This window comes from Lemur catta, chromosome 6, assembly GCF_020740605.2.
Source record: "Lemur catta isolate mLemCat1 chromosome 6, mLemCat1.pri, whole genome shotgun sequence".
Taxonomy (NCBI): Eukaryota; Metazoa; Chordata; class Mammalia; order Primates; family Lemuridae; genus Lemur; species Lemur catta.
Genome location: NC_059133.1, coordinates 10046042 through 10058587, shown reverse-complemented (window position 1 = coordinate 10058587; position 12546 = coordinate 10046042). Strand labels below are relative to the sequence as shown.

Here is a 12546-nt window from a genome sequence, read left to right as displayed (position 1 = left end):
AACAGACCAATATGTACCATGAGGTTACAGTGACTGGGCATTTATTTTACAGCCATTTCTTTACACCACACCTTTTTCCATAAAGGATTTGAATCAATCTGCCAGAAAAGGCACAAGCAATAACATTTTTAATTTTAACCAAAGAAGAAAGGGTTTACTGAGCACCTACTCTGTCCCAAGCATCTCCCACATGTCATCTCACTCTATTTTTCCATACCCTGAGGTGAGCACTGTCCATCCACTCTCACAGGTCAGCAAAACGAGGCTCACTGCGGATAAGTGACTGGCCCAAGTCCACACAGTCCTGAGGGCAGAGCTGGGAGCCAAACAGCTGAGTCTGGCCCCAGAGTCCTTATGGCATAATAGAACAGCCGTGGGTGAGCTTCACATTTGACAGGGAGTTTCCTGGCAGCCTATGGGAAAAGAGAGACTGAACGTATTACCGACTGGTCACTAGACAGGGAAAAAGCCAGATATTTCTTGGAAAGGAAGTAAAGTCCTTCCTAGCACTGAATTAATTTGTCTTTTTCTCATGTGGGAGTTGAAAGCGAGCTTGTGGGGCGAAATATACAGGACTGGCTAAGCTGGGTGATCCTTTGGCTTATATGTAGGGAGGTGGCAGGTAAAGGCCCATGGTCCCCTGGAGAAGGTTCATCAGTGACTGTCTTCCTCAGTGTGTGCACATGCGTGTGCATGTGTGTGTGTGCGCGTGTGCATATTTCTCTCTGTGTCACTGTCTTGCTCTTCTTATCGGCCCCTCCCCTCTCCCCAGCTGTCTCTCGTCTCTGTCCCTCCCTTGCTCACACCCCGATTGCTAAGGTCCCTGCTTCTCGAAACTCCGCCAGTTTTTAGGAAGTGCTGCTGCGTCAAGAGCCTGTGCTTGAGACCCCAGCCGGCCAGGACTCACTTCCTCCCCACACAGGGCTGGGCGGGGCGAGCAGGAAGGGGCCTCTTACAGTCAAGGTGACGCACCCCTGCCTGGCCAGCCCGAGCAGCAGCTGGGTCAGTGGGACAACAGGAGCACAGGCCACCTTTCCCCTGAGGGCTTCAGATGGACCTGTGCCACCCAGGTAAGCACCTGGGGCCAACCTCTCTGGGCCTCAGCGTTCTCTCCTGTAGAATGGGGACAATGGTGCCAGCCTCGCAGGGTCTTGCAAGGAATAGATGTGCACACGGACAGAACACAGGTGGGAAATGCAGCAAAAGCTACAGACATGTATGAGCTCAGGCTGGGTGTGCAGTTGTGTCCCAGAGGCTGGTGCAGAGCAGCAAGCAAAGCAGCACCGTGCCCGCCCTCCCGAGCTGTGCTGCAGTGGGGGAGACGGACAGGAACTGTAATGTCATGTCATATGTCTGTTGGTGGCAAGTAGGATGGAGAAAAGTAAAGCAGGATAAGGAAGGTGGCGGGGAGAGGCTGCAGGAGGAGATGCCCTTTGAGCAGAGACCTGAAGGAGGGGAGGAAGTGATCTCTGGTGGTTTCTGGGGAACTAACATACCAGGCAGAAGGAACAGCCAGTGCAAAGGCTCAGAGGTGGCACTGAGAAAATTTACTTGTTGCGATAAGGATGACAATGTTGTGATGTTGGTGACGGTGATGCCTGTCTTGGCAGTTCAAGGGTCCTGAGGCCCCTTTCTGGCCTTTAGGGTTTGGAGTGGCCTTGAGGGGGCTGAGGACACCCTCAGAGCCAGCAGAGTGCCAGGAGTGAGCAGCAGGGGGCCAGGGCCCTGAGTCTGGGGACAGAGAGGAGAGAAGAGGCTGCACAGTTGCTGGGGGGAGAGAATAGGACAGGTCGTGTTTCTAGGAGGCAGAGGGAAGGGTCAGAAGAGGGGCCAAGTTCCTGCACTGGAGTTTCAGAATGTTCCAGAATTGCCTGGAATTCCAGAACAAAAGGCCTGGTAGGAACCGTCCGGCTTCCCAGGTTCAGGTGACTGCAACCTTGTCCAGCAAAGCGCCCTTTCTTCAACAACACCCACCGTGGAGAACCTGACCCTGCCCACTGGGCGTCCCCTTACCCCCAGAGGGGGGAGGCCGTGGGCTCCAGGGAACACAGTTAGAGAACCACCAATCCATGTCAACAGCTGCCCACTTACAGATGGGAAAAGGAAACCAAGAGAGCGAAAATCATCCCAAGGCAGAGGCAGGACCACACCCCATCTTCGGACTCCCTGTCCAGTGCTCTCTCCCTGCCCCTGCTTCTCCTGTGGGCTTTTGGGGGCAGGTGGCTCCCATACTGGACAGGCTCAGTGAACACATCCGGGGGCAACCGAAGGCGAAGAGAGACCCAGCAAGGGGCGGTGTCCGGCTCAAGGTTGCCCCGCAGACGAGAGGGTGCAACAAGGCAGTGGGAGCACCTGCTGAGGAGTAACCCCCTCCCCCGCCGTCTGTCTTTCCACCATGAGCGCTTTGTTCTTTGTGTCCTGACACACTGGGGATGCAGGGGTGTCTGTCTCCGCAGTGCAGATAAGGAAACTGAGGCTCACAGAGGTGAACCAGAAGCAAGGACTGACTTGCTCAAGGACAGACAGCCAGTCAGTGGCAGAGCAGGGACAAGAAGCTGAGCAGAGAAAGCGCCCAGGGTTGAGCCTGGGCTGTGCAGAGCGCAGGGGAGGAGCCTGGGCCCGGTGGGGTCGGGACTCTGCTTTGCTTCAGGCTGCCACGGGGGCAGAATGGATGAAATGGGGTCAGTGCAGGCAGTTTATTGGGAGATTTGGGGCCTCCCATTGAGCGATTCGTCTTCTCATTCATTCTGTGAACAGTCCTCCGGTGTGCTGCACAACGCTGGGGACAGCAGTGACCCCACCGTGGGCCTCAGCCTGCGGGGAGCACTGGTCTGGGATGTGCGGGGTGAGGTGGAGACCGGGGGAGACAGTGGGATGTTGGAGGTGGGGTGCGGGGGAAGACAGATCCTACAGAACCTGACCCAGATGTGCAAACAGACCTGGAGATGGGAGGAAGTGGCTTTTCCCACCAGGGCAGGGAGATCTGGGAAGACTTCCTGGAGGAGGTAGAGGGGAAAGAGGGAGGGAAGGTTGTTCCCCTCTTATCCAGACTGGATCTTAATTGGAGCCTCTCCATGGCCAGGTGACTTTCCCTCTCTGAGTTCCGATCTGTCACGCTGGCCTGGCCTGGGTAACTGGGGAGGACGCACAGGGATTTGGAGAGGTTCCGGCTCTGCTCCGACCTGCCAGCGGTTATGGTGAATCTCTTCCTTCTGTGGGCCTCCGTTTTCCCACCTTGATTATGGACAGGACGGTGGCAAAGATTGTCCCAGGGCTGCCCTCCTCCTCCTGCCTTGGTCATGTGTCCGGAAGCAGGTAAAGTCCCCTCCCCCAGGGCCTGCGGGGAGGCAAGAGGTCCAGGTGACAAAGCCCCAGCGTGACCGAAGACAGGCACTGGCCTGGTGCACACACAGTTAAAAATAGAGGCAGCTCAGCAGGGGGAGAGGAAGCCACACGGGGTACCTTTGGGCATCAGGGACTAGGGCGGGAAGCGCTCCACCCACCCCGTTCTCCCCGGCGTCCCTCACACTGAGACTTCGAGGGGCCTCTTTTACTAGGGCCCCAAGATGGCGTCGTCCTGCTGCCCTGGAAAGGGGAAGTGAGGCCAGCTGTCCTGGAAGCAGGGCTGCAAGCGCAGAGATTTCTAAAAATACGACGGGAAAGAGGAAGGGCAAAGGGGAAGTGGGAGGAGCTGCCGAGAGGTCGGGGGCATCATGCCCGCAGCCAGGCCGGGTGCCAGGGCTGCCACCGCCTGCGGGCACAGAGACGTCCGGGTCCAGATGGGCCTTGGTGGGGTGTGAGAGGCCCAGAGCTAAGTGGGGAGTAAATGGAGGTCCCTGGGGGTGGTGATTCTAATTTTATTATTTTGTGTTTATTACTGTTATTACCAACAACCCACCTCCATGAGCCTCCACCAGTGCCTGCAACTCCGTCATCACCGGGCTTAGAATCAGAAGTGGCCACTCCCAGGGTGTGTCCTTGTCACCCTCCCTGAACCTCGGTGTCCTCAGCTCTGCCACGGGGAGACTATCTGATATTTAACAAGCAGTCGGATGCAGGGTCGGAAGGCGTGGTGCCCACCACGTGCACCATGTCGGCTACCGCGGGCCAGGGCCATCGGCGCAGTTACGTAGGTTCAGAAGCACTTGGCCGGTTGCCACCTGTTGGGGACGGGACGGACCCCAACAGAAGGGGACAGTGGGATGAGAGAATTCATGATATACTTGTCAACCGTGAGGGAGCATGAACGCAGCTGTATGAAGTAAAAACACAAGCACCCCCTCAGTATTCCCACGCAACCCCACTGCCCGGGGAAGCTGTGTTGCTGTGCATGTTTCCAACCACACCTGTGCCTCAGTTTCCACAGCTCTACGATATTGGCTTTTCAGTGGGGCAGAGGGGTCTGACTGTAGGCGACATTCTGCATCTTGTCTTTATTCTCAAACATGCCACCATGTGAGAACATTCAGGTTTAGTGTCTGCTGGATTTGATGATTTGTGTGGAGACATCTGGCTTTGGAAGATCAACATCAGGGCTGTCACCTCAGAGCCCCAGCTGGGCCCAGATGTGAATCCCAGCTCTGCCACCTTCCAGCTATGTCACCTGGGGCAGGGCACTTAACCTATCTGAGCATCAGTTGCCTCATCTATAGAATGACATGAGAAATACCTTCGAGAGGTGCTGGGAGTGGATGGGACAGCCGGGAGCACACCGGGCCTGGCACACAGTAGGTGCGCGCCCAGCATGCCCTTCCTCAACCAATGGCGAGGCTCGATCCCAGCAAGGCTTGGGGAATGGGAAGGAGGCGGTGGAGGGGACAGTGTCCCCACGGGCCCAGGAGGGCAGCTGGGAGGAGAGCCAGAGGGTAAGCAGGAGCTGCGAGGCAAAGAGGAAAAGGAAGAGCATTCCGGGCACAGGAACAGCCTGTGCAAAGCCCACTGGAGGGCAAGAGCTCAGGGCAGGGAAGCAAGGGCGGCCAGGGAGGCTGAGCAGAGCTCAGTCCTGGGGCGGGGTGGGGCCGCAGTGTGAAAGGAGGGTGGAGGGACACACGAGCAGGACCACTGAGCCCAGTAAGACTGGGGGACTTGTCCCCAGACAATGGGATGCTGTGGGAGGCTGGACTGGAGCAGGTGGAGAAGCCAGGGAGGCATCGGGAGGCATTGCAGTCTGCGGAGCAAAGTGACAGTGTCAGAATGAGGGTGGAGCCGTGGAAACGGAAGGAAAATAGATGGGACTTGTTCATGGAGGAGACCCAAGGGGTGAGAGACAGGTGGGTGTCAGGTGCCTCCTGGGGGGCTTGGGGGCCATTTCCAGAGCTCAGGAACTCAGGAAGGGGGCTGCGTGGAGGGAGACTCTTGGGGGTTCAATTCTGGGCACAATGACAAGAGCAGTGGTGGCAGCATGTGGGGGGTTGTCGGATCTGAAGCTCAGACGAGGGGCTGGAACTGAGGATGTGTGAGAGTCCCTGGCCCATGGGAGGAGCTAGGGGCTAAGGAGAGAGGGGTGTCGGCCTAGGGCTGAGTCATGGGGGCCCCACACTCACCTCCTGACCACGCGCATGCAGAGCGTCCACACAGACGCCAGAGCCCCCCTGGCCTCTCTGGACAGGCAGCCTGTCTGCGCCTGGCCTCCCCTGGCAGCTGTGCCCGGCCAGAAACAGGCCCTCGGGACACACGCCCCAGCCAGCAGCAAAACCAAAGAATCTGATCATTGGCCCTCTCCTGGGGCAGAGGCTGGAGTGTCAGCAAACCGGGGTTTGGATCCCAGCACTGCCACGTCCTGGCTGTGTGACCTGGGGCAAGTCACCTCACCTTGCTGAGCCTCAGCGTCTTACACTGGAAAATATCTACTTCAGAGAGTTGCGAGGATTAAACATCTTTTATGCAGAGCTGCCGGCATGGAGTAGGTGTTTGTGAGCTTAAAGTTTAATGAGGCTCTTGCTTCGTCCCCTGGTGTAAGTGCCACCTGCCCCCTCCCCCGGAAACAGGACCTCTAGATTTGCAGAGCTCAGAGTTGCAGGCACAGAAAGAAGCTCCCCGTGGTGGCCAGGAGGAGTGGTATGTGCAGCCATGACTGCTCCCAGCCCCTGCTTCCTGGCACCACGTGGACTCCCTGCTGGAGAGAGTGACCTATGGTGGCCATTGATTTGGGGTGGATGGTGACGCCGGGTAGATGGTGCCCCATCCGAGCAGGACAGTGCCGCCAAGCTGACACTGCAGCTGCACCTTCCAAAGACTCCCCATCGCTCCATCGGGCCGGCATCTTCCCGTGGTGAAATGGGAGAGACGAACAGTAGATCCCACGGCCACACGCTCCCTTCACAGCACCTTTGTCATAAAGTGGGTCCCTTGGTCTGATGTGGTGCCGGGTGGTGTGCTGTGCTGGTGGGTCAAACATTCTGGAAGCCCTGGGATGGTGGTGCTGGCTGAGGCTCCGTGGGCAGGGAAGGTAAACATACCGGAACATGTGTGGATGCCAATCGAGATGAATCGCGGACTTTTGCAGAATAGAAGGGGTTCGATGGGATCACTTTGCCACTAAGTTGCTGGTTGGTATTTTAGAGAAATGATGGGCTCAGCGTTGGGCTCTGCCGCTGGCAGAGTGGAGCAGGTAGGGGGCCTCCGTGAGCAGGTCCCCACACAGCCCCCGCCGGGCTGCCCCATCCATGCACCCCATCCACGCACCCGCTCTTACCGGCAGGGGCTGCCACTGGCGGGCCGAGTCGCCCCGCTGGCTCACTGCTTCAGTGCCTCTCCGGTGCTGGACACTTGCTAAGGGACACTAACACGCTTTACAAAAAGCTCCACACTTTGTGCCACTCCCTCAGGGTCACCCACGTGCCTCCATCCAGACCTCTAACCTTCCAACCTGCCTTCTTTGTGGCCAGTCCCTACTGCACGTGAATGCACGTATGGTCTTACTGCTCGCAGTTCTGGGGGGTCCTCTCGCCACTGTCCTTCAGGGCCACCTTTGAGCAGGGCTGCAGTTCAATAGCTGCTTAGTTTTTACTTGTGCTCCAACACCAAGCCAGCCCGTCCTGCAGCCAAACTTGGGCATTTTCCTCTGTCGTCAGGTCATGAGGGGCCCACCCACGCAGACACGGAGTGAGCTGAGGAACAGGCCCTGGTGCAATGGCGGTGGGTGACATGAGGGCTGGGCCACCTGTCCATGGAGCCTGCTGGAGCCCTCTGGCTTTGCTCATGCCTGCTCTGGGGTGAGCCACTTAAAAAGGATTGCTGTGGGGCTCGCTTGACGTCGTGACTTGGTGGGTCAGACAGACGCAACTGGGCAGCTTGGTTTCTCGGTGTTGCACGGGCAGGCCTCTGTCTCTACCAGGGCCCAGGGGCATTCCAGCAACTGTTTTCTGCTTAGTGCATAATTGTCTGCTGCAGAGGACATGGCCTTGCTCCCAAACTCCAGGGGCTGGCATTGCCAGTCCCCTGCTGGAGCCCCCATGAATTACTCATGGGCATACTGCTAACGCTTCATATTTATATCGGGTAGCCTGGCCCTCGCCCACACATGCTACAGCGCCCTGCGCTGCCCTGGGCCCGCTGAAAGCTGGCAGCCCTGTGTGTCACTCAGTGAATGGGTTGGAACAGCACCCGCAGGGGTGGGATATGCTGCCTCGGAACTCCAAGAGGCCTACAGAGTGTTCATGTTTCCTTCTAAGTGATGGAAGATGCAACAGGGAAACGCTCGTCCTTTACTTTGGAAGGGCGGTCCCAGAACGAATGGGACCACCTAAAAGCTTGCGGATGTGGCAAGCCTCTAAATCGTTGTAAGAGTCACCTCCCACTCTCTGGAGCTCCTGTGTCTTACCAGGGCCACCTCTCTCCCATCTGGCTCGATTCACTTGCTGTCACCCATATGGGGGACCAATGCGATGTTTGGGTCTCCAGACGGTGTTACCACAGAGGGCAGGAAAGTTCACGGGACCCTGGGGCAAGCCTGTCGGGTTCACCCTGGATCCTACACGAGTGCAGACGATTTCTGATCCTCCTTCCTGACAGACGGAAGGCAACCAGTTTGCCAGACGGACGATCACACCGGGTGCCGGGCGTGTCCAGGTGCTCCAGCAAAGGGACCACGTCTGCCGCAGCAGCTGTAGGGGGGCTCCTTTGCTTAGTTCGTGGTGGTCTGCTGCCATCCTCCAGACTGGGGAAGCGCTTGGGGATGTGATGAGGGCCACCACCCCTCCTCCTTCAGGTCCCAAGTGTGGCACTAACGCCTGCCATTCCCCGGAGGCTACAGTATTGTTTTTGATTTGCTCTCGTAGCTGCGGGAGTGATGAGGCGGTTCGTGGAACTCCCAGGAGCCTTCCCCACCACAGTGGGGTCCTGAGCCCACGAGCCGAGGTACCAGTGTGGGGCCAAGAACCAAGTGTGTCCGTTCCAGTCACACACCTGCAGACCAGGACGTGGCTGTGACCCAACAGAGCCCTAGTGAGCGGGACCGGGCCAGGACTCGTTTGTCACCTGGCCTCTGTACACCCCCACCCTCATGGGGCCTTGGAGACGCTTCAGTCTCAAGTGTCAGTGTCAGCTGGGATCCTGTGTCCAGCAGTCCTCCAAACGTTTGGATGTCGCCCTTTCCCCAGCATGCAGTCACTGGAGTAAAAGGCCACAGGTGTTTTGAGGGAAGGGCCAGAGAATCATTGCCACGTGTCCTTGCCACAGTATTGCAGGACCCTTCCTCCTGGGGACCCGGGCTCTCCTTCAGTCAATAGTTCTGGCCGTGAAAACTGGGTCAGATCTGACAGCTAGGCAAGGGGCCTTGGTTCTTTATTGCAATGGCGCCCTGAGGAGGGGTGCCCTGGGGCTCCCAGGTGAGCGGCTGGGGAGGGTCTCACTGTGAGCCGACAGCAGGAATGGGCGCCTTGGTCCTGAGGAGGAGGGGCTGGCACAGCATAGCATCCACTGCACGCGTGTCGGCCCCTTACCGAATGCTGGGTTCTTGCCGGATGTTTGCCTGGCAGCCGCCCTCTGAAGGAAGGCTGTGCTCACATTTCGTAGATAAGGAGTCTCAGGCTCAGCTGCTGCGACAGACTCAGACAGAGTGACAGCGACTGAGACACTCTCAAAACTCATTTCCCTCTCCTGGAAAAGTCAAATGGGCAAGCCAGGTGGTCGAGATGAATTTGATGACTCTTCCCCAGACCACCGCCTGGGGACCCAGGCTCCTTCTCGCTCGGCCCCCTGCCAGCTCGACACGAGGCTTCCACCGCAGCACACGGAGGCACTTGGCCTTCCCTCTGAGTTCATGGGGGAGCTGATGTCTGTGCTTGCAGCACCTTTAAGAAATGTGACCAGGCACTTCCTAGAGCTGGGGCGCGCAGGCCGGGGAGGGGCTGGGTGGGCAGACGGGAGAAGACTCCCCAGGGTGGAGGAACGCCTGGGCAAAGCGGGGAAGTGGGGCTGAGCATTGGACGTTTCGGGGGCGGCGAGGAGCCGGCAGGCTGGACTAGAAGGCGCTGGTTGGCAGTGGCAGGGAACGAGGCTGGCTGCGGATGCTGGGGAGATGGTGGAGGCCCCAGGGCCAGGGTGAGGACTTCTTCTCTGACTAATAGGAAGTCCATGGGATTTTGACCAGGAGAGTGTTCTGGATGGAACAGAAGCCACAACGCGGAGTGGAGGTGGCACAGCTGAGCCAGTGTGGGAATCGTCATGGCACTTTGCACAGAATGCCACCACACACATCCCGTTTAGCTCATTTCCAGGTGAAGACGAAAGAGCACAGGCTTTGTAGTCGCCCAATCCAAGGTCCCGTCCTAGCTCAGTAACCTTGTCCTTGCGAGACCTTGGTTGGGTCACCTCACCTTTCTGAGCCTCAGTATCTGGGGGCAGGGACTGTAAACTGTCCCCCAAAATCCAGCCTTTCCACCTTACCTGGTAAAAACACCAGGACCCTGTACTAAGGGTTCATTTCCCAGCCTCCCTTGCAGCTAGGTGTAGCCATGTGAGCACATCCTGGCCAATGGGGTGTGAGGCCAATGGTGTGCCATTCCTGGTTGTGCAAGTGAATAAGTGAATGAACAATAAGCATGGAGCCAGTGAAGGAGTAGATTCAAGTTCCAGGGAAGAAGGAACGCCTGCAGCAAGTACTTTACCGGGTACTAACGTGTCAGGCTCGTCCTCGGTGCTGGGACGCAGCAGTGAGCAAAAGAGCAAAACAGGTGAACGCTCCGCTCGTGGAGCTGAGGGCCCACTGGGAGGGACAGAGAAGATGCACGTGAACAAGATACTTCGGGGGTCTCCATGGGGGGGTCGGTGGGAGAAAGAGCAAGCAGGACAGGAAGGGAGGGGGAGGGGCTGCCCCAGGGAAGAGGCGGGCGAGTCCTGGGTGTCCGGAGGGAAGAGCACCCTCGGGAAGGCAGAGCCTGACTTGTGGCTGGAGCAAGTGAGGCAGGAGGAAGCCGGTTCCTCTCTCTGCAGACCCGGTGGAGCTGAGCAGCAGGGAGGCAGAGGAGCTGCAGCGCATCAAGTGGCACCGGAAGCAGCTTCTGGAGGACATCCAGGTGAGTGCACAGGTGCACGTGCCCGTGTCCACAGACGCTCACACACGCACGCTCGCACGCCTCCCCACTCGCTCCCCACCCAGCCTGGCCAGAGAGCACAGCCAAACCCCGGCCACAGCCAGCCCAGCCCAGCCCCAGCAGCAGGAGAGTAGGGAGAGCAGGGAGACCACAGAATCCCAAGGACCCGTCAGTGGGGGAGGGAGGACAGCGATCCAACAATGCACCTACTATGTGCCAAGCCCCACTCAGGCCTTTACCAGCCTCATCCCATGGCAGGTGCTAACCCCAGCTGTGTGGCCTCAGCCAGGCCTCATCCCCTTAAATTGCGGACCACTTGGTCAGGAGTTCAGCTGTCAGTTTCATAGACATCAGCTCATCTGGTTCTCAGCAATCCTCTGAGGCAGGCCTGGGCCCTGCTCCTGGAATTGCCTTGCTCCGTCCTGCCCCAGGGCCTTTGCACATGCAGTTCCCTCCAACCTGGACTCTCCTAGCCCTCTTCGTGTCTCCTCTCATTATGTTATTGTCACCTCTAATGCCACCTCCTCCTGGAGGCTGCCCTGACCACCCTGGCTACAGGTGCTGTGTCCCCACTCCCACATGCACAAGAGTCCAATGAGGGAGGAAGGCACAAAATCATTCGCCAGCTTGTCCTTTGCTGAGCCCTGCTCCATGTCGGGCTCTTTCTACACCACTGCTCAGCCATGTTCTGCACAGTCGTTCCCTTCGGCCACTCATGCGCCCAGCGCCACTAGCCTGTGCACTGCACAAGAGCAGGGCCAGGCCTGCCTGCCCCCCACCCCCACTGCAGCCCCAGCCCACTAGTGGAGCACAGTAGGTGCTCAGTTAGTACTTGCGAATGAATCCCCATTTTACTTGTGGGGAAGCCGCTCCATGACTCAGCCAAGGCGGCATGGACAGGAGTGGACGGGGCTCAGATGTAAGTGCCCTGGCCCCGAGCTGGCCCCAAGCCCTGAGGAGGGAGGGGCTGGGGTCCCTCTAGGGGGCACTTGCCAGGTGCTCATCCCACTGCCCCGCAGAGGGGGCTGGACCAGCTGCCCCTCTCGCCCTCCGCCCTGTCGTGGTGGTTACAGGGAGAGGGGTCAGGAGGTCTCCTCTGTCACCAGGTGCTTCCTCCAGAGTCAAGATGAAAGAGGCGTGGGGTGGAGTCCTACAATGGCGTGTTGCGCCACCTCTCTGTGCTTCAGCGTCCTCTTCTGTAACTGCCACAGGAATTGCAACGTCCCCAAGAAAAGGGCCTGCCCTGCCTGTGCCCTGGTCTCCCCATAGTACCTGGTGCATTTCAGCACCTAGGAGTAGATGGAGGGAGGCCAGAGACCAGCTGGGGTCTGACGGTGGAACTGGGGGGCAGCAGGGAGTGTGGGAGGCGTCTCGCAGGATGGGGGCAGGCTCCACGCTGTGCTCCAGAGGGACGCCAGCAGGTGGGGGCAGGCACGTCCAGTGGGCTTGACTAGAGGCCGGAGACTTCCTGCTGCAGAGGGGACAGGTTGGAAGACTGGGTAAGGGGTGGGGGCCTCGGACTCCCGCCCCCCAAGACAAGAGCCAGTAGAGGGACGGGTGCCGACAGAGGCAGTGGTTTGGGTGGGACTTTGAGGGTAGGAGACGTCTGGGGAGGGGATCTGTCAGGCCGAGGGTGCCTCAGACTGGGGGCCCAGGACAGAGGTCAGGGAGGGGGCCAGGTCAGGAGTCTCACCCAGGGGTGTGAGTGGTTGCTATGGGAGGGTCATAAAACCCCTCGGGTCCTGGCCTCTGCCCCTGCCCCTCCCGATCGCGCCTTCTGCCCTCTGCCCTCTGCCACCCCGCAGAAGCTGAAGGATGAGATCGCGGATGTGTTTGCCCAAATCGACTGCTTCGAGAGCGCAGAGGAGAGGTGAGGGGCTGGGGGGCCCAGGGAAGCTGCTGCGGTTGCTTCCCAAGCACGTTGCACTCCATGAAGGAGCAGGGGCCATGCTCAGATCCCCAGGTCTGGTGACACTGGGGATCGGCCCAGGAGGAGGAGGCAGCAACGAGA

General features: G+C 58.7%; 1 protein-coding gene across 1 annotated transcript in view; it reads left to right on the top strand.

The window, feature by feature from the left end:
- The first annotated feature begins 858 nt into the window (after positions 1–858).
- Positions 859–12546, top strand: part of CYTH4 (cytohesin 4) — a 30598-nt gene continuing 18910 nt past the window's right edge. The window contains exons 1-3 of the mRNA XM_045552933.1: positions 859–1070; positions 10435–10517; positions 12341–12405. Of these exons, the coding sequence (XP_045408889.1) occupies positions 1052–1070; positions 10435–10517; positions 12341–12405 (167 nt within the window). The 5' untranslated portion in view covers positions 859–1051. The remainder of the gene's footprint in view (positions 1071–10434; positions 10518–12340; positions 12406–12546) is intronic.